At 33.9% G+C, this 20,763-nt stretch overlaps 2 protein-coding genes and 1 pseudogene across 2 annotated transcripts; all 3 read left to right on the plus strand.

Moving 5' to 3' along the window:
* LOC132942857 (uncharacterized) overlaps positions 1 to 20,763 on the plus strand; it is a 41,441-nt pseudogene that overhangs the window by 14,971 nt on the left and 5,707 nt on the right.
* LOC132933859 (uncharacterized) lies at positions 8,878 to 9,543 on the plus strand. Its single transcript, XM_061000132.1, has one exon. It carries the CDS (start codon positions 8,878 to 8,880, stop codon positions 9,466 to 9,468), a length of 591 nt encoding a protein of 196 aa, XP_060856115.1. The 3' UTR covers positions 9,469 to 9,543.
* On the plus strand, positions 11,340 to 20,304 carry LOC132935721 (probable lysine-specific demethylase 4B). The gene is made up of 9 exons (XM_061002337.1): positions 11,340 to 11,393; positions 11,974 to 12,305; positions 18,202 to 18,281; positions 18,428 to 18,549; positions 18,655 to 18,744; positions 19,249 to 19,476; positions 19,557 to 19,741; positions 19,804 to 19,957; positions 20,020 to 20,304. The coding sequence occupies exons 1-9, from the start codon at positions 11,340 to 11,342 to the stop codon at positions 20,302 to 20,304; spliced, it is 1,530 nt and encodes a 509-aa protein (XP_060858320.1).

The raw sequence follows: 20,763 nt of genomic DNA on the forward strand, positions 1-20,763 counted from the left end.
ACCAACTCTTCATGGACGAAAGTCGGGTGCTTCATACTGCATGTTTTCCGTCAGCGTTCGAGACACGATTAGGGTGGATGAATATTCATAGGTCTTATTGCTCATAATGGTACTGCAACGTCACCAAACAGTCTGACGGTACGAGTCGAGCCGTCACTAGATGCATTGCCCCATCGGTTCTGGGCAGTGGAAGAGCCAGTGATACAACCAATTCCATTCACTGAAGAGCAGAAATGCGAAGATCGGTTTGTCTGGACTACCTACCGAGACGAGTCAGGCCGATACATAGTAACGTTCCCTTTCAAGTCAGCCCCATGTATTTTGGGTGGATCACGTACCATGTCCTTATCTCGTTTTCTGAATTTAGAGCACAAATTACAGGGTAACGACGAATTGTATGCCGACTACCGGGCGTTCATGAATGCGTATATAAAGCTGGGCCACATGCACCTCACCACAGTGCCTGGAAAGTATATGATGCCGCATCACGCGGTTATCAAATCCGTGAATGACTCCATCAAACTTCTGGTCGTATTTGATGCAGCAGCTCAAACGTCTTCAGTTTCATCGTTGAATGACATCGTGTTCTTGGGCCAAAAATTACAATGGGATATTTCCACATTGTTATGTCATGTCACTTACAACGGTACATGTTCACGGCGGATATCTGTAAAATATACCGCCAGACCAAACTATTTCACTCAGACCAACAATATCATCACATCTTATGGCGCAATTGTCACTCGGAGCCGTTGCAAGAATACGCTCTCTTCACTGTCACATATGGGGTTGCGTGTTCGCCATTTCAAACAATCTGGGTGTTGCACTAACTGGAAGCCGATGAGGAGCCAAGTTTTTTTGGCAAGCGGTGGATTTATCTTGAAGAAATGGAAGAGCAATAGTCCAGAATTCTTCAAACCATCCCTGTCGAAGATAAAGTCGTTGAATTGTCTTTTGATCCCAAAGATTTGTGTAAAGATTTTCGGGCTCTATTGGGAGCCTGTCACAGATACGTTCACCTATTATAGTGATTCTGTCCATTCCGCATTTACCAAAAAAGCAGTTTTATCATCCATCGCCATGATATACGATCCACTTGGTGCTCTAGTGCCGATAACATTCTGGGCAAAGTGTTTTATGCAGCAGTTATGGAAGGAAGGGTATGAATGGGACAGTCCCATATCGACAGAACTACCATCATCATCGACACTATTCGCATCCAAATCCTCCATCGTTTCAGGTATCCAGATTGCACGTTATATCCCTGTTCAATCAAGTAGCCACGCACAATTTATTCAGTTCTCCGACGATTCACTGAAAGGCTACGCCGTGGACATTTACCTTCGACTTATTTATTTCAGCGCGTCAACAAACATACATCTGATTACCACCAAATAAAAATTAGCGCCATTAAAAATAGGTCAGGTCGATGAACTCTTATCCATCCCAAGGCTAGCCTATAACTCTAGAGTTGTGTGGCACCTTGTTGTTAGCACAAGTGCTCCAGCGCGTACAAGGGACGTATTCAACCGTCGGGTTATCATCAGGGATCGAAACCATTTCAAATTTGAACGGTTATGGTTTTGGTTTTTGAGAACGGTTTTCTGCAATTTATGGTTTTGGTTTAGGTTCTAAGATCGGTTTTTCAAACTTTTTGGTTTTGGTTTCGGTTTCAAAAAAGGTTTTTCAAATTTATCGGTATCAAGAAGGGTTTTTGAAAATTTTTTTTTCCTTTACCTAATAATATAAAATATTTTTACTATATATTTAATAATAAAGGCTGAGCGGCGCTAAAGCCCTAAAATATTTCCGATTTTTATAACTACAATAGGTAAATACAATATAGCAGAACTAATTTCGTGTTGTTAACTTTAATATGTTATATACCTACTTTTGCATGCAACATATGGTTGAGATCATTATTCGATTATGTTAATATTTAATTGTAATTTACATTAACATCACACTATATTACAGTATATAATAAATCTCTTGTTATGTGATTAATCCTTATGATATTTGAACAAAATATTAATTTAAATGGATACTAAAAATGAGTATAGGACTATTGAAAATATTGTTATTTAAAAAGGTTTAGTGTTAAGATTCAAAAATAAACGTTATAAGATTTGGTACACACATGTATTATCCAGGAGATTCTGTGGAGAATGATAATAATTACATAAGCAATGTATTGATGACTGCGGAACGGATGCGGATCAGTCGAATACGAAACAATTGTAATAACATTAATAAATAATAACATACACAAATACATCAAATAACAACAATACAGACGTGTATAGCCACATACATAGGGGGCGAACAAAATAATAATTGTGATATTTGCTTTTTAATTTTGAATCAGTAAATATAGTAATGATATTATAAAATATAAATAGAATAATATTCGTATTACCTATTAATATTTAGTTATAATCAGTTATAGCATCGGTATTCAAACAAAATATTTACTTGGCATAAAAATACCCGTTTTAACTAGAATTATAAATAATATAATAGCAATCGGTTTCGAGAACGGTTTTTTAGGATTTTAGGTTTCAGTTATGGTTTATTAATCAGTGTTTGATAGCTTTTGGTTTCGGTTTCAGTTACGGTGTAGAAATATGAAAAAACCAAGGTTTTAACCAGTTTTTCAAAAAACCGGTTAAACCGGTTTCGATCCCTGGTTATCATGGTTGATGAACGTGCAAATACAGTATAAAATATTCGTCACCAATCGACTCAACAAGATCAAGGAACTGATTCCCAAGTGCGAATGGCACTCACGTTGTTACTTCCCAAAATCCCGCTGATTGCGTATCCCTCGGAATGTTCTCGAAGGATGCTATTGGCCATAGTTTGTATTGGGATGGTCCGTCATGGTTGTACGATCCCAATGATGAATGGTCATCTGCCAGTTTCCAACCCTTGGCATCTCTTGAACAGGCAAGTTACACATTAAGTGCAGTGACACTTACTACCAAAGTAGATGACCCCGAGTGGTTCAACCGGTTCTCCTCATTGACAAGGCTTCAGCGTGTAATTTCATATATCCCAAACTAACCTAACCGGTTAATTTATCGCACACGAAAACGACCGTTAGTACTCAGATATCTTTGACAGACTGTGCTCGAACGTTCATTGTTTCTGGTCGTGTGGTTGAACCAGTATCAAAATTTTTCGGCGATGCGTTTATCACTCACGTCAGTATTTTCCAAAGCTCCTTCAATATCACTAGCTAGATTTTCTCCATATATTGACTCAGAAGGAATAATTCGCATGGGTGGACGTTTGTGGCACTCCGTACTACACGATGACGCCAAAAATCCTATCTTATTACCGAAAGTGTGTTCATTGTCTACACTATTAATCCGACACTATCATTTGCAGTATCTTCATGCCGGCCCACAGCTTATATCGTCCTTACTTGCACAACGATATTGGATAATGTCAGCCAGGGCCACTATCCATCGCATAACATTTAAATGTATTAGCTGCACTCGTCATAGAGCAACCACGCCCATACCAATGATGGCAGACCTGCTACCCGCCAGAGTGTGTCCATCCCGGTCATTCGCTCAAGTGGAGGTTGACTATGTGGGGCCGTTTCTGATCAAGGAAGGGAGGCGGAAACAAGCCCGCTCCGTCCAAGGGTATCGAGCCCTGTTCGTTTGTATGCTGATCAGAGCGGTTCACATCGAAGTTGTTTCGGATTTGACCACCAACGCGTTCATTGCTGCATTACACCGATTTGTGTTGCGGCGGGGACTCCCGTCAGACGTATATTTGGATTGGGGTATACGAATTTCAAGGGAGCAAATCGTGATATCTAGCGTTCGTTTTCTGAACCCGTGGCGCAGGAACTGTACTCCAGTGCCATCGCCTGTCATCGGCACTTTAACCCACCAGCTTCACCGTATTTCGGAGGGCTGTGGGAAGCCGCTGTGGAATCTTGCAAATACCACTTGAAATGCGTGATCGGAACCCAAATGTTGACGTTCGAAGAGATGGCCACATTAGTCAGCCGGATAGAAGCCATATTAAACTCGAGACCAATCACGCCCCAATCGTCCAGCCTACACGATCTGAAACCTCTGGAATCCAGGTGATGATAACGTGGTCCGAGTAGTCACAGTGCGCACCGCCGATGGGACGTTCAAAAGACCAGTTGTCAAACTTGTCGTGCTACCTACGCCTGATGATCCGTAACTCTTGAATTGTTCCTTACAACCATTTTCGTTCTTTTTTTTTTAATGTTCTATCATGTTGTGTCTTATTAATAGTAATTAAAAAAGGTTCCCCAATCATCAGTAACACGTGGCCCGCAAAATGTACATCAATCCACGGGAAACTGAAAGTCATTTGAGTCTGCGTCTTTCAAGCCGGGAGTATGTTGCCGCCACATCCAAAATAGATAGCCGCGCCGAAGAGTATCCGGCCGTTTCAAGGTCGCCCTGTTGCTGTCGTGTCTATAAAGAGATACCAACAGTCAGTCGTGGTGTTATGAAATCTACGTTATCAGCCTACTACGGTCGGTGATATGCGAATATCGTTGTCATCATATTTTTAGTCTGCCACCATCCGTGATGCGTACCGGTGTCATTATGCGTGCGTCCAGTTCTCCACGGTCAAAAATTTTGGATTGTGTTCATAAATGTCAGTGATCAGTTTTTCGTTGCACCCCCGGTCAATGGTGTCGTGGAGCTAACCGTATCTCCGTGTACTCACAAATATAAATAGTTGGCATTATACATTTTCGATGCAAACAACAATAATAATTAATAAAAAAAAGAAAATGTTTTCTCCTAACGTAGGATGATAAGTAAATAAAAAACAATAATGATAGTATTATTATTTTATAGTATTACGCAATAGCGCATCGTAAACTGCAAGTGACGGCTAAGCCGCCGGTGTTATCGCCGCGGACTGCGTTGTTTTGGCGGCAAACCACGTGACTACAGCGGCTCGATGGACATGGATAATATAAGAATGGATAGGATATAAGAACTTATCACTAGAAAGTTTAGTGATACGTTTTTAATGTTATATGGGGCCACGGTCTTAGAAGATAAGGTCAGACAACTATACATTATCAGCATCCCGCTTAGTGAGGCAAATCCATTTCAAAATTTGGCCGCTGTACAATTGAGCGCTGCCCTGCAGACTTTTTTTGAGGTTATGACATTATAGTATTATACAATTTTAAAATGACCTTCGACCATATAAACTAGCTAGTTTATTATAAACCAACTAGTTTATATAGTCAGAGAAAATAATATAATAATATAGTTCATAAAAATAACCCCGAATGCCAATAAATGTTTTTCTTAACCTCAAAATAAGTCTAACCGGCAGCGCTTTTGCGGCAACTTGGGAAATGTTTTTGCATCATTAAGTGGAAATATTGTAATAGGTGGGAGGGTGGGAAGTTGTACGGCCTTATCTTCTAAGACTGTGTAGGAGGCAAATATTTATATGATAATTGATAAATGATAATAAATAACATTAATGATTAATTAGTAATAATTAACGATCTATATTATTCTGTATTCTAATTACAATTCATTATGTACTCAAAGTTTAGAGTAATTTGAGTATTCCAATTTCCATCTTCAGGCACAGCAATCAAAAAACTAATTTGAAATTGACCAATATTGTAAACAGTTTTTTGACTTACCTAACCTTAAAAAAGCCCAATATCGTCTTTCTTTCTTTACGTTCTCTATTCCCCAAAAAAGCACACGGCCCCACATGAAACTGGTATAGGCATGTCATATCCATTCTTATATTATCTATGGTGGTGGACGGCTCGCGCGTGTTTGTGTGTTGTTTTTAGACGGGATCTACCACGTGGCAGACGGTCAGCGGTTGCAAGACCGATCAGCTGATCCATACTGTCACCAAAGCGCCCAAGCCTGCGCAAAGGGGGCCTGCATTCCTGTGCGCCGCGCGTCTCTCTGCCCATGATCGGTTCCGTCTGCCGTCAGCGGCCACAGTCAGGATCATTGTCTCTTCGCCCGTCACTGCCGACCAGTCGCTAGTTAACCGTGAACCGTGACCCGAGCAGGCAGAGCGTGTGGTGCGGCTCTGCCTGCTCGGGCCACGTTACTATTGCCACCGAAGTACTTTCTCTGTCGTTCGAATAATTTTAAATTTATAACAAACGAATTTCGTCCGCTTGTCTTGACTAATTTTTTTAACAACAATATTAATTCAGTTTATGATCTGAGTCCGTCTGTCCGCCGTCACAGGGGCCTAGGTGGAACGTTCCGATTCGCATACTCTTCTCGTATCTCCCCGATGCTAGGGACGATTTGGCGACCCCAGCACGCCAACACACTCGTAAGTCTACATCTCATATATTATTGTCACAGTCTTTTTCTGGATGCTTAAATAATAAATATTGTCAAAAAGTCTCTTCATCGATGGCTCACACGAAGTATCCCCGCGTCCGTATTCGTTTGCTATTTTTTTGGTCATCCGTAAAGCAACACCGACAAGTGTTAACTGAACAAAAGTGATTATATATATATTGGAATAGTTATGGTTTTAATAAATAATTCTCACAATAGTGATTTCAAAAATATTTTTTTTATGAATCCAAATTCGTTTTGTAGAGTTTGATACAATTTGATAAACATAGCGGTACTAGACAATTGATAAGATATTGGGTAGGTAGTGCAAATAAAACACGTGATAACTATGATTGATACCGTGGTTATTGTGATAATATTGATATCAATACGTGTTCTTGTTACATAAATCAAAAGTTTTTAGATTTAATTCATAGTAAGTATACTGTAGCGAGCTGTGACTTAAGCCGGTGCTACACGATGCGTCCAATACCTTCAAACGTTGGCTGAACATTGGAACCAATGTTTGACTGACGGATGCAGCTACACGTTGTGACCAACGTTGGATCGAGTGTCATGTTGGAATGTTGGATTCATACGTATACTCTCTACAGTTCGGTGTGAAAAGTGAAATAGAAAAAAATGGACGACGTGGTTGCAGCTGCTGCCACTGTAATTGTTCTATCTTGTAGTCAATTATTAATTGCGAAAAAACAGAAAAAAAGACGTGAAAGAAGGTGGTGGATGACGTCGTTAAACAGAAGTAGAGAACGGTAAATAATAAAGTTGATTCTAAAATTAATATTTCTATCTATTTTATGCAGTGTTAGTTATGAAATCGTATAAATTAAATTTACTAGATATAATGCCTCAGATATGCTGTTGGCTCTACGGGCAGAACCATCGGGGAAATTCCAAAACTTCTGTCGAATGTCGTCAGAAGATTTTGAATTTATTCTTACTAAAATTGGGCCGAAAATCAGCAAACAAGACACTAACATGCGGAAGGCAATACCGATCCAAGAGCGTTTGGCAGTCACTCTCCGATTTCTGGCTACAGGTGATAGCATTGTAAGCTTGGAATACCTATTTAAGATATCACATCAATCAATAAGCCGCATCGTACCGGAAGTTTGCCTAGCTATTATTGATGCACTAAAAGATCAAATAAAAGTAAGTACCTAATTAAATTAATATTATGATATTAATAAATAAATTTAACACATTAATCTGTTTTTATGTATTTATAATTTATTTAATGCATTTTACATTACAATATTATGCACAGGAAATACATATTTATTTATTATTTTCCTCCTGTCTGGTTACCATCCACAAATTGCTGAGAATTTGAATAAATTTCAAGGACAGTACCTGATTGTGTTTGTGGGCCAGTTACGTTTTGTTGTTGTGATTGGGATGGTTGTATGTACTCGTTTTGTTGTTGTGATTGGGATGGTTGTATGTACTCGTTTTGTTGTTGTGATTGGGATGGTTGTATGTACTTGTTTTGTTGTTGTGATTGGGATGGTTGTATGTACTCATGATTAGCAGTGAGATGTGGTGTGTAAGATGTTCCAGGAGACTGTAATTCATGTGTTGAATATGTCGATCCAGTAGAAAGAAAACTTTCCAGCGATGAACAGGGAGATGAAACAGTATTAATAGTTATGGGAAAATGACCTTCTGTTTTTGAATCCATTTCCTGGATTAGTGCTTCAAAAACCATGTTATCAATTTTATGTTCCAGTAGTAGACGATTCCGGGGAGATAGTTGACGAAGTTTCTCGGCTAATAGCTGTGCATATAAGTCAGGGCCATCTTTATTTTACTGCGAATTTGGCTTCTTAACCAAACCCTGTAAAACATCACTTGCTTGTTTCAAGTGTTTGCTTATTAATTGGCTATTATCAACACTTCTTTGTTTTCTCTTCATTAATGGACTTTGTGGGACTGAGAACATATTCCTGTTTTCTTGAGTGTTTTCTCTCCTCTCATTTTGAATTCCATTGTCTCCAAGTGAAGAAGCTTCTAAACCATCTTCTTCAAGATTACTATGATCTAAATCTCCTTCGTTTTGCATGAGATCCTCTATTTCATTAATTTTTCCATCGGCAACATCCTAAAAATCACATTTAGTACAAAAATTGTTACAGATTTTTAATTTAATCCCTCTAAAACTAAAAACTTCTATAATTAGATAATAGCTGTGGTTTATTATGATGTGTTAAAAAAAACAGTGATTCAATAATAGGTTCAATTTTATGTGAAGTATAAACATTTGTATTTTACAGCTGCCAAAATCACAGGGAGATTGGAAAACAATAGCAAATGGGTTTCAACGTGATTGGAATTTTCCACATTGTGTAGGAGCAGTTGATGGAAAACATGTACTATTGCAAGCTCCATTTAACAGTGAATCTGAGTTCTTCAACTACAAGTTTCATTCAGCATTATACTCATGGCATTTGTTAACTCAGAATATTGTTTTACATTTGTTGATGTTGGTGCTCAAGGAAGAATGAACGATGCGGGTGTGTATGCTACCACGAGTGTTTATCGCAAAATAATTCGTAATGAACTTCTCCTTCCACCACCTGAGCCCTTATTAGGACGACTGAAGAAGGTTCCATATGTTTTTATAGGCGACGATGCATTTCCCATGAGTAATACTCTTCTAAAACCTTACGGAGGAAATCATCAAAAAGGTAGTTTAGAACGAATTTTCAATTATCGTTTGTGTCGTGCACGTAGAGTTGTGGAAAACGTTTTTGGTATTTATGCATCAGTTTTTCGAGTGTTCAGATCACCTATGTTACTACAACCAGATAAAGCTGCTTTAATATGCATGACATGCTGTTTACTTCATAATTTTCTACGGAGAAGCGCAACATCAAGAAAAATCTATGCCCCAACTGGTACTTTTGATTATGAAGAGGATGGAGAATTGATTCCCGGAACATGGCGCAACGATATACAAGGGATGACATCTTTCAATCCACTGGTAAAAAAACCTAGGAAACCCTCCGAGGAAGCAAAGGACATTCGGCGAGAGTTTGCAGAATACTGTATGACAAGTGGAGCAGTAGAATGGCAGAATTATATTGATTAGTGATTTATACTTATTTTTGTTTAGTTAACTTTGCATTTAAATTTGTATTAAAGATTTGTAAGGATGAATTCTTAATTAATATTATGAAATATACCAGATAATTATCTATTAAACTTACTTCTGAATTCAGTGAGGGTATCTTCGTATTTTGGACTCGAATAAACCTATCTATTGCATTATAGGCGAACCAAGACGGATAGTACACATCTTGTGACCCCGATCCAGTAGTCTCTGAATCCACTATTTTCTTCCTCAATGTCCTGTAATTCGACATCAGTGACTCTTTCTTCTTTTTCAACGCAACAACTGGCATTGTAACACTTAACTCGTTAGCTACTTCAGTCCATGCATCCTGCAGGGTGTTTTTATTCTTATGTCCTGGATAAAGACTGTTCCACAGAACTGGATGTTTTTCATACGCTTCCAGGAATTCAAGCGTTAGTTCATTATTCCACTCCATTTTGTATAATGTAATGTTATAACTATAGAAAGATAGGGTATTTATTTACACACGAAAAATAAAGAATAAATAAATAAAAGTTGAGATTAAATTTGAATTGAATATTGTTATTGACGTTATTGTATATTCAGATATAATCATATTATAAAATATAAGATATAACTATATAAGAATTAAGTATAGTTTCCTATTTATTTCTATTTAAAAATTAAACATAAAAAACAGATACCCTAATACCAGTTCATTTTCATATAGGTACCCACAATTATTATATTTTTAAATTGCAACAAAATGACTTAAATCGTTATTCTTCCAATAAAATACCAAACAGAATATAATACTTGTATATTATATAATACTGCTGTGAATCAGAAATTTTTATTCCGGGCAACAGAAAAGTTAAGATAAATTTTGAACAACATACACCAAATATTAAATAACGAATTGAACAAAGTTTGAGTCATATAGAGTTGGTACATTTAACGGGCAACGAAGTGCACGGGATCAGCTAGTATAAATATATATATATATATATTACTTAAATATCATACTTACCAGTTACTTTAAAAAAGTAGTCTTGTAAATATTAAAAAAAAAAGTTACAACTATACTTATTTCACACGTCCAATACCTTCAAACGTTGGCCACACGATAATTTGCCACATCGTGTAGCCGAAAATGTATATGTCAAGTGAAAAATGTTGGGTCCTGTTGTGACCAGTCTTGAATTGGAGTCGTGACCGTGACGTGTGGTAAGTATAGTTGTAACTTTTTTTTTTAATATTTACAAGACTACTTTTTTAAAGTAACTGGTTAGTCACATCTCGCTATATTTTAGTCGTATAATTGGACTTAGAATAATTTTTATATATCAACAACAGTTAAATAAATTAAATAAACGTAATTATATTATACTTTAAACTCAAGATCTACATTTTTACCTTCATCCTTCTATTCATTGACTGGGGCACGTTACAATACCTAAAACAAATTAATTTTTTTATGGTAGTTATAACTTATATTAGGTACTTATATTGTCTATTTCATAAATATCTCGATTTAAACTATACCTACCATTTACAATGTATTGCAAATATCCTGTATGTAGGCATACATTTGATTTTCTTGAATAATCTTATCATAATGACTAGGTATATATTAACCTGTCTATTTTGAAGAGTTGATATATAATATACCTAATAATAAATTGATTCATCAATACTTTCGTGTATTTTTCTATTTATATGTACATAAAATTATACCTATTATGTATACTGTTATACATATATTTAAAGGTTTTTATTTTTACAACATTTTATGTTGTGAAAAAGAACAAAACATAGCTATAATTCTTGAAATTAATATTATTTTTCAGATTAACATAACTTATTCCTCACAGCCTACTACTACAATGAATGAAGCCAGTTCATCTAACATTGATGGTGTTTTGAAAAGGAAAATACATGTAAGCATATTTTAATTGTTTATTTGTTGTTTTAAATATTATTTTCCTTATTTTTTACTATTGCCTCCAATATTTCTTAAATAATTTCAACTAGAAAAACAAAATGTAAAATAATTAAAGAAATTTTTCTACTTTACCAGGCACTTAAATTTTAACAATAATAATATTAGATATTATCACTTAGTACTTATACAATTAAGATAATGATTAAGTTTTTTGATTGAGCCATATTTTTATATTGATATTGTTTTGAAGTTATAGTAATACTAAAGGAGTAATATGAGATATTTATTGCATTTATAAAAATTAGTTGCTTATTATAATAAATTTACCTGTTAAAATTATTAGTTATTAGGTACCTAGAATGTATTATTAAACGTTTATTTATATGTTCTGTAGATGGCTTGAATACAAATACAGTATAGTGTATTTCTCATAGAAATTTTGAAACATTTAAAAGTATCAACATTATAAAATTGATAAAAAAAAATTATATTTTAATTAAATTGCTCTTCTTAATTAAGTAACATAGATGTACAATTTGTTTTAATTGAAGACATGGAATATTTGTTATCTTTAGGACTATGAAGGACATTTATATAATGGTTTTGTGTCAGGCAAGATGTTGAAAATCGACCAAAGTCCTGTTGAGCTATCAAGTATTTTATCCATATCTAAATTAAACAATTCATCACAGTCATCACAATCCGTTAATAGCGAGCATCAATGTTTAACTAATTTACAAAGAAACTCCAGAGTCCTAGCTGACTCTGATCTATTTCAAAATAACTCTGAAAATAATGATTCCTTCCAACAACTATGTGTTGGTGATAATGGAAGTGTAGAACGACGGTCACTATCTGAGTTACAAGTTCTGTCTCCAGACTCTCATTCAGTTTACTCAAATGATAGGTAAGTGATAAAAAAAAAATTCAATATTGAAAAAATCTATAATTTATTTGATATACTTACCTTGTAATAGGTTATTGTATTCAGATGTATTTTAGTTTTCTTTGTGTTAAAAAAATATGTCATTTTAATTGATAGATCCTGTCTTGATGATTTAGATTATTTAAATGTGCAATAATAATCTATTTTTTTTTTAAATTAAGTTCTGTTGGTAGTTAATTATATTTAGACACTCAATTTGGAAAATCAGTAATCATACTGAATATGTTAATCCTTCAAGTAAATACACAAAACCAACTATTTTTAACCAATTTGAGCATATAAATACTTTAACATACCTATTTTTTAAGTAATTTGTTTAAATATTAGTCTCATTTAATAATGTAATAAATATAGCAAAATAGTAAATATACATATAATTTATTATTCAATTGAATAATTTATACTCTTGTACGAATAATGTTCATTAAGTTTAAATTAGGTATGAAGTATGTTTTTATTAGCTATTTAAAACTGCTGACTTTCATAAACTCTACATTTCTTTAGATACCTACCTATATTGGATATTAACGAATAATGAATTTGCTTTTATATTTATTTTACTCTGCATAAAATCTCGATTCCTTGCTAATTTTAATATACTAATATTTATTTAATGGTTCAACAATTATTCGTCTTACACATTTCAAATCTATAAATTTATTAATACTAAATTAAAAGTTTTAAAATTGCTCTAAATCCAGACGGAAAATGCTTCTAAAAAATGTTCAATCCCGGTCTAAAACCTAACCTTATTCACCACTCAGAATATATTACGATGATTTTTTACTGATGCAATTGACATATTTAAAATACCTGATAATTATGCTTGATGACGTGATTGGGACTTTGATGTTGTTATATTTAATTTAAAAACTCATATTATAAAATTTATAACAATACAAAACTTTATTTTGCATATTATAAGGTTTTTAATCATTAGAGCAAAAAAATTTCATAAAAATGTACTTTAAATTGCTTACACAAATGTGATGTATTTTACCAATGTTGTGTAAATATTGTGCGACTCCCATGTGATGATGGCATGCGCTCCATGCCATAGATGTTAATCCCTCCTATCGGTCTATTGTTTTTTTTTGTTCAAAAGCATTGGAGCCATAGGTATAATTATTTCAAAAATGAAAAACTGATAATACATTAATAATTATTAAATACATTTTCCAATAAATTCTGTCAAAACTGTCTTGTTCTACTGTTCTAGTGTATACATATTTGCTCATATTTGTATGCGTATATGTTTGTGTTTAAAACTTTTAAGTCTCTAAGTCTAGCGACTACCATTAGTCTTAAATAACTTTTAATTTTTAATTAATGTAACAACATCCAAGCCCTAATTAGGTTAGGATTAGATAATGTAAAGTATGATCAATGTTCATTTAAGTTTTATTAATTTATCTAGGGTTGTGGAAATGTTAGGTGTTAAATTTTTTTATTAGTTATGACCTTACCCAAATCCTGCAAAAATTTGCACTATGGAAATTTGTTCATACTCTAGTAAAATTATTGATAACTAATGTGTTTATTGCCTTTGATAATTTAATATTGAATTGATGTCCATTATTTAGTCTATTCACACACAAGATAGTTTTGATATAAAATGCAAATTATACATTATACAAAAAATATATCCCAGGATACCAAATAATTATACATGGTAAGTCGGGTAGGCACTATGAACAATGGGCTCTGGGCCTATAGCCCTGCAAACAGATTAACAATACAGGACTCACTTCATCGATTCACAAAAAGTTGATAGTGTTTTATCAAATAAGGGAGGAAGTTAAAATTATCAAAATTGTAACACAGTGTAAAATAGTAAAACCTAGAGAGTTTTAAAAAAAAAATATTTTTAAATTCCTAATACTTCCCGAAATATTAACTAGTTCACGATAAAAAAATCACCCTGTATAAGTTATAGCTTAAAATTAATCTAAATATTTTGAAAATCTCCTTGCGTATATAAAATGTATGATATATGTAAAGTTTTTGAGTGAATTCAAATAATGTTTTTAAATAATAACACATTTATAGGTAGAAAAAAAATATTAGCTATGAGAAGAAATTGTTTAATTAATAGTACTCTAAAATCTTGATTTAACAAATAATTGGTAATTTTTGGAAATCGGGTACATTTACTGCTTAAAAATAACTAATTTAAAATGTATAGTTGTAAAATATAATGTTAACAAATTGTGACATACATTTAGTAAAAAATTATTTATATAAGTTACTGTTTGTTTAAAATTACTATACACCACCACATATGTTCACTTAAAAATATAAAAAAATCATACAAAAAAAAATCAATAATTTATTTACTCAAGTATTTTAATTATACCTTATTTTTTAATATTTATATTATAATTTTCAATATTTTTTGCTTAATACCTTTATATTATATGTATATTATAATAATATATCCACGAAATAAAATATTACGTTTCCTAATAATATTTTAACAATATGTAAATAATAATAATTATTATTAGAAGTAGATTTTACAAGTTTAATTAATATAGGTGGATACAATACTTATTTAAAAGATTATAAAATAAAATATTTCGAATGATCGATACATCAAATATAATAAATTATTATTAAACAAATAGTTAATGAATGTAGGTACCTAATCAGTAATCTTTTAAAAGATTATCGTATATATCGTATTATTGTGATATAAAACAAAACAAAATTATCGTTCATTTTTTAATATTATTTGTTATATATAAATTTTTTTACTGAAAAGTAATATTATATTATGAGTATAATAATATTTTTGTAATTAAATATAAATAATGTAATAATTACGCTAATTACGTTTTAGAAATATCATGTGGTTGTCAGTAATATTGTAGTCTAGAGGTTATTTTTCCTTGGGTCGGGGATTTTTCTTCAGGGGATTTTTATTCCGCTATTACCTATCTGTATGTTATAGTTAAGTGCACAGTTATACTGTAGAACTTTGTGTAATAATCTTACCAAATACAAAATAATTTATATCATACCTATACAATTTGTTTCCTTAAAACAAATACAAGCATAAAGCTTATAATATTTACCATATTTCTCATAGGAAATAGAAAAAAAAAATTTTTTTAATAATATTAAAAAATTGAAGTTTAATTTTTTTCCAAAAAAAAAATATAAGAAATACAGCTATATTTGTAAAGATTTGTTAATATTTCAGGAAAGAATTGAATAATTTATTTTGAGGCAGCTATTACAAGTTTTGGTGGGGTTAGCCACCCCAGCCCCCCCCCCCCAGTTGCGCTTATGACTATACTATTAGTATATGTACACATTGTTTAGAATATTAAGACTCTTTTCTATGAATGAAATACCCAAGAGTCAAGACTACAGTATAAGTCCATATACCTAGTTGTTAGAATTTATTAAATATTAAATAATATGCATAAATTACAAATTTTGTTAAAACATTTTTAAACACTATACGTATAACACAAATACATTGTTATGATATTATAATTAATCAATACCTACAGGCTACAATATAATTAAGAATAAAATATAATAATTGGTAATTGCAATTTAATTAGCACGTAGTTCTATAATTAATAATTGTTATTGATTATACTTTATTTGCTTATTGCTTTTATCATTTATGCCGTACATTTATGCCGACAAAACAAAATAAAGCAACCATACGGACCACTAGCGCCCTACGCTACTGGTAGATATGTGTACCAGTCAACCGTAACATTTCTGGACCGCATAGTTGGCAGGCGATAGCTAACCCGTATATCTTAAACCGTGGTAGGTATAGTGGTACTTATCAATTATGGTAATTGATATCAGATATACTATCAGTATTAAATTATTATTAAAGTTATTTTATTTAATTTTAGACGGCAGCGTGAAATATTTTTAAATATAATATCGTTCAAATATCGATATTTCAACGATATATCGTGTGAACATTTTGATGCAACGATAATTATCGAAGTACGATATCGATATATCGATTTATTACTATCGATATCATCAAAATATCGATATACCGTTGACATCCCTACTTTCGGCCCTAATCACTGGTCGGTTATTGTACTCGCTGACCGCCGTACAGCGCACTCTCACTACTGTCCTGACGCACGTTTTCGAGCTCTGTCGTTATACCACTTCGGACCGCGTCTAGTCCATTAATCAATTTATTATAGTCGTTTCGTCTTCGTCATCTTTTCGAGAACACGCTTCAAAATCTCACAGCCATCTGCGTCCATTGCCGTTTGTTACGAAGAAGTCTGCCGTAGTTTCTATCAATCACCGTCACAGTCCTAAGGTAAATACACGCAAACGCGAGCGCGCCATTCGCGTAAACGATCGGTACACTCGACCCATCGTTTACGCATTTCTTTTTGGTTAGGTAGTTATGTGGTTTTAATAACAGCGCGTTTCGCGGCCCATATTATTATTATTTATTTATTTCTCGGAAACAAGAGTACTGGGCCCCACTGACTACTAGGACACTCGCTTCGCCCCCTCCCACCCTTGCCATCATGTGCGCCTCACCCCTCACCACTCCATCACAAACCACTACGGCTCTCTGATCTTCCGTTCCTCCCCACACCCAACGCTCACACTACGCCGCCCTACGTCACCCTGCACCACTCTGCGAATCCATTCCCCGGCACTCTGCGCCACCGCCGCCCCACGTTATCGCGTTAGCCATTCGGGTCATAGCATTATCAGTCGGCTGTGCGTTATCGTGTGGCCTGATCGAATGACACACGCATAGATAATATAAGAATGGATAGGACACGCTTATACCAGTTTCATATGGGACTGTGTGCTATTTTGGGGAAGAGAGAAAGACAATATGGGGATTTTTTAAGGTTATGTCCAAAAACTGTTTACAATATTTGTCAATTTCAAATTTGTATTTTGATTGTTGTGCCTGAAAATGAAAATTGGGTTACTGAATTGCGCATATATTTTTGGGTCGTCATGTGGTTTTCTTAACAGCGCGTTTCGCAGCCCATATTATTATTATTTATTCATTCCTCGAAAACAAGAGTACTGGGCCCCACTGGCTACTAGGACACTCGCTTCGCCCCCTCCCACCCTTGCCATCATGTGCGCCTCACCCCTCACCACTCCATCACAAACCACTACGGCTCTCTGATCTTCCGTTCCTCCCCACACCCAACGCTCACACTACGCCGCCCTACGTCACCCTGCACCACTCTGCGAATCCATTCCCCGGCACTCTGCGCCACCGCCGCCCCACGTTATCGCGTTAGCCATTCGGGTCATAGCATTATCAGTCGGCTGTGCGTTATCGTGTGGCCTGATCGAATGACACACGCATAGATAATATAAGAATGGATAGGACACGCTTATACCAGTTTCATATGGGACTGTGTGCTATTTTGGGGAAGAGAGAAAGACAATATGGGGCTTTTTTAAGGTTATGTCCAAAAACTGTTTACAATATTTGTCAATTTCAAATTTGTATTTTGATTGTTGTGCCTGAAAATGAAAATTGGGTTACTGAATTGCGCATATATTTTTGGGTCGTCATGTGGTTTTCTTTACAGCGCGTTTCGCAGCCCATATTATTATTATTTATTCATTCCTCGAAAACAAGAGTACTGGGCCCCACTGGCTACTAGGACACTCGTGTGGGGACCCAGGAGTCGTTGTCTATAACTTATACCAGAAACGTTGAGACTGTGCGTCGTCCCAGGGGCCTCGCAAGAGTTGTCTATGGGAGCCGCGTCAAAACACCGGAAACCTAAATTAATGTACCTAGGTCGTGTATAATTAATATAAATATCATATATATGATATTTATTTTATATAAATATTATTTGATCATTAGAGCGATTATGGAAACGATAATGAAACACATTACTAGAATATATTTTGAAGTTAAAAAGTTACCTCGTAATTCGGGTAAAGGTAATTCGAAAACATAAAAAGGACTCTTATAGTTCATATTATGTAGAAGCTGCCACTACAATCAATTTGTATTCTTAATAATAAGTCATCAAAATAAATGTCCGTTACAATATTTTATGTTGATGTATATTGTATCATTATTTCAGGTATAATGAGCACAGAACAGAATATTATGGTCTTTCGGCCAACCTGGGCCGAATTTCAAAATTTTAATAAATTTGTAAAATACATGGAATCCCAAGGTGCGCATAAAGCAGGCATTGCAAAAGTAAGTAATCTTATAAATGTTACACAATGTGAATCTTACACTGTTTATTTATTAAAAATTGTCAACATTGCTGGTATTTAATGTTTTAATAACATTTTTATTTAGGTTGTTCCACCGCGAGAATGGATTCCTAGGAGAAATTCATATTTAAGTGACGATATCATGAATATGAATATTCCAGCTCCACAGTACCAAGTAATACATATTTTAAACATGTGGCTAGCTTTTTTCGAGTTTAAACTATTAAGTGTAGGCAGTTTGCTGTTATCTTGACTACCGCCCGATTTTAAGTTCAGCTCTATACAATTCCCTTATTTTAACTACCACTAAACCAACTCGATTACCTACCATTTATATTGACTGTAAAATAAATATCTCTTCAGTAAATATCTTAAAATATCAACTGTGGTGATATATTGTTTTAGATATTAATTATATAGCTACCTCAAATATCATTATTTCAAACTACTACTGTGCTATGATTATGATATTGATTCATAACCAAATATTTTTCACAAAATGTAATGGACATAATTTATGCAATCCAACCATCCTCAAAACATAATTAAAGAAGACAAATCACTATTATTTGTATGGTATTATCTGCACCAAGCTTGGTGGTCGAGATACCGAAATTGATTTGAGACTGGCGGTAGTCGAAGTACCGAAAAACTAATTTTATTAATTATATTCTTTTAGAATGTCACAGGTAGACTGGGAGCTTACCAACAACTTAACATAATCAAACCAAATAATTCCATGACAGTGGAGGTATTTAAAAAACTGGCCGAGTCCCGAAAATATAAGACACCTAGTTTTGTTGATTATGCTGACCTCGAAAGAAAATATTGGAAAACCATTATGTACAATGGATGTCCATTGTATGGTGCAGATGTATCGGGATCCATTACAGATAAGGATGTAAATGTAAGTGTTCCTTGTATAGGAATATCATTAAATGTATACTATGTAATTTTAAAAACTACATTTTTTTTTTTTATACTAAGGTATGGAATATCAACAAACTAGGTACAATTTTGGACTTTGTTGACCGGGATTATGGATTAAGAATTGAGGGGGTTAATACGGCTTATCTTTATTTTGGCATGTGGAAAACATCATTTCCTTGGCATACTGAAGACATGGATCTATACAGTATAAACTATATTCATTACGGAAGTCCAAAGTCATGGTACATTTTTTTTTACATTTTTTTATAAGTGATTTTGTTGTATACATTCTTTTTTTTTTTAGGTACGCAATACCACCAGCACAGGGACGGCGTTTTGAAAGACTAGCTAGTTCATATTTTCCAGATGATTCTTCAACATGTTCATCATTTCTGAGACATAAAATGTATTTGATATCGCCTACAATATTAAAAACACATGGCATTCAATTCAATAAAGTAAAAGATTGTTAATATGAGATGTTTTAAAATATTATATTAATTTCAATGTATATTTTTAGATAACACAGGAGCCAGGAGAATTTATTATAACTTTTCCGTATGGATACCATGCCGGTTATAATAACGGATTCAACATTGCGGAGTCCACAAACTTTGCCTCACCCCGCTGGATAGAGTACGGGAAACGGTCGAAGCTCTGCAGTTGTCGAAATGACAACATTAAAATCGATATGACAACCTTTGTGAAACGCTTCCAGCCTGAAAGGTTTGATTTGTGGAGTAAAGGGAATGATGTTGGTTACCATCCAGAAGATCCTACCCGAGCGTTTGCAGCACCTTTGTAATTTTATTATGTGTGGTAGATTAAGTTTCTCTAAGACAAATTAGTTTTGGACCTAAGTATTTAAGTGTAAATACCCAGATGATTAATACTGAGAGCGTTATATCCAAAAGCCTTTCATAAATACGATATGTACAAATTTAAAATAATGAAATCAAAGGATCATGTTAGTACATTTTCCATAAAAATAATTGTAAATTATAATTTTATATTTTTAATATTAAGCATTTAGTTATATAATTGTAATTAAGTTGATTTTTTTTTATTTATTGTCACCTACCAATGTATTGTATACAAATATACTCTTTACTTTTAAAAATGTATAGAAAACAATGAACTTATTTCTTACAAGATATTTTATTATTAAAAATGTAGAATAATTTCATTTTCGCCCAATTAATCATACTCTTAACAAGTACATATGAGGTAGCATTTAGTCCAAATCACTTGACAAGACTATTAT

Source organism: Metopolophium dirhodum, chromosome 1 (assembly GCF_019925205.1).
Source record: "Metopolophium dirhodum isolate CAU chromosome 1, ASM1992520v1, whole genome shotgun sequence".
Taxonomy (NCBI): domain Eukaryota; kingdom Metazoa; phylum Arthropoda; class Insecta; order Hemiptera; family Aphididae; genus Metopolophium; species Metopolophium dirhodum.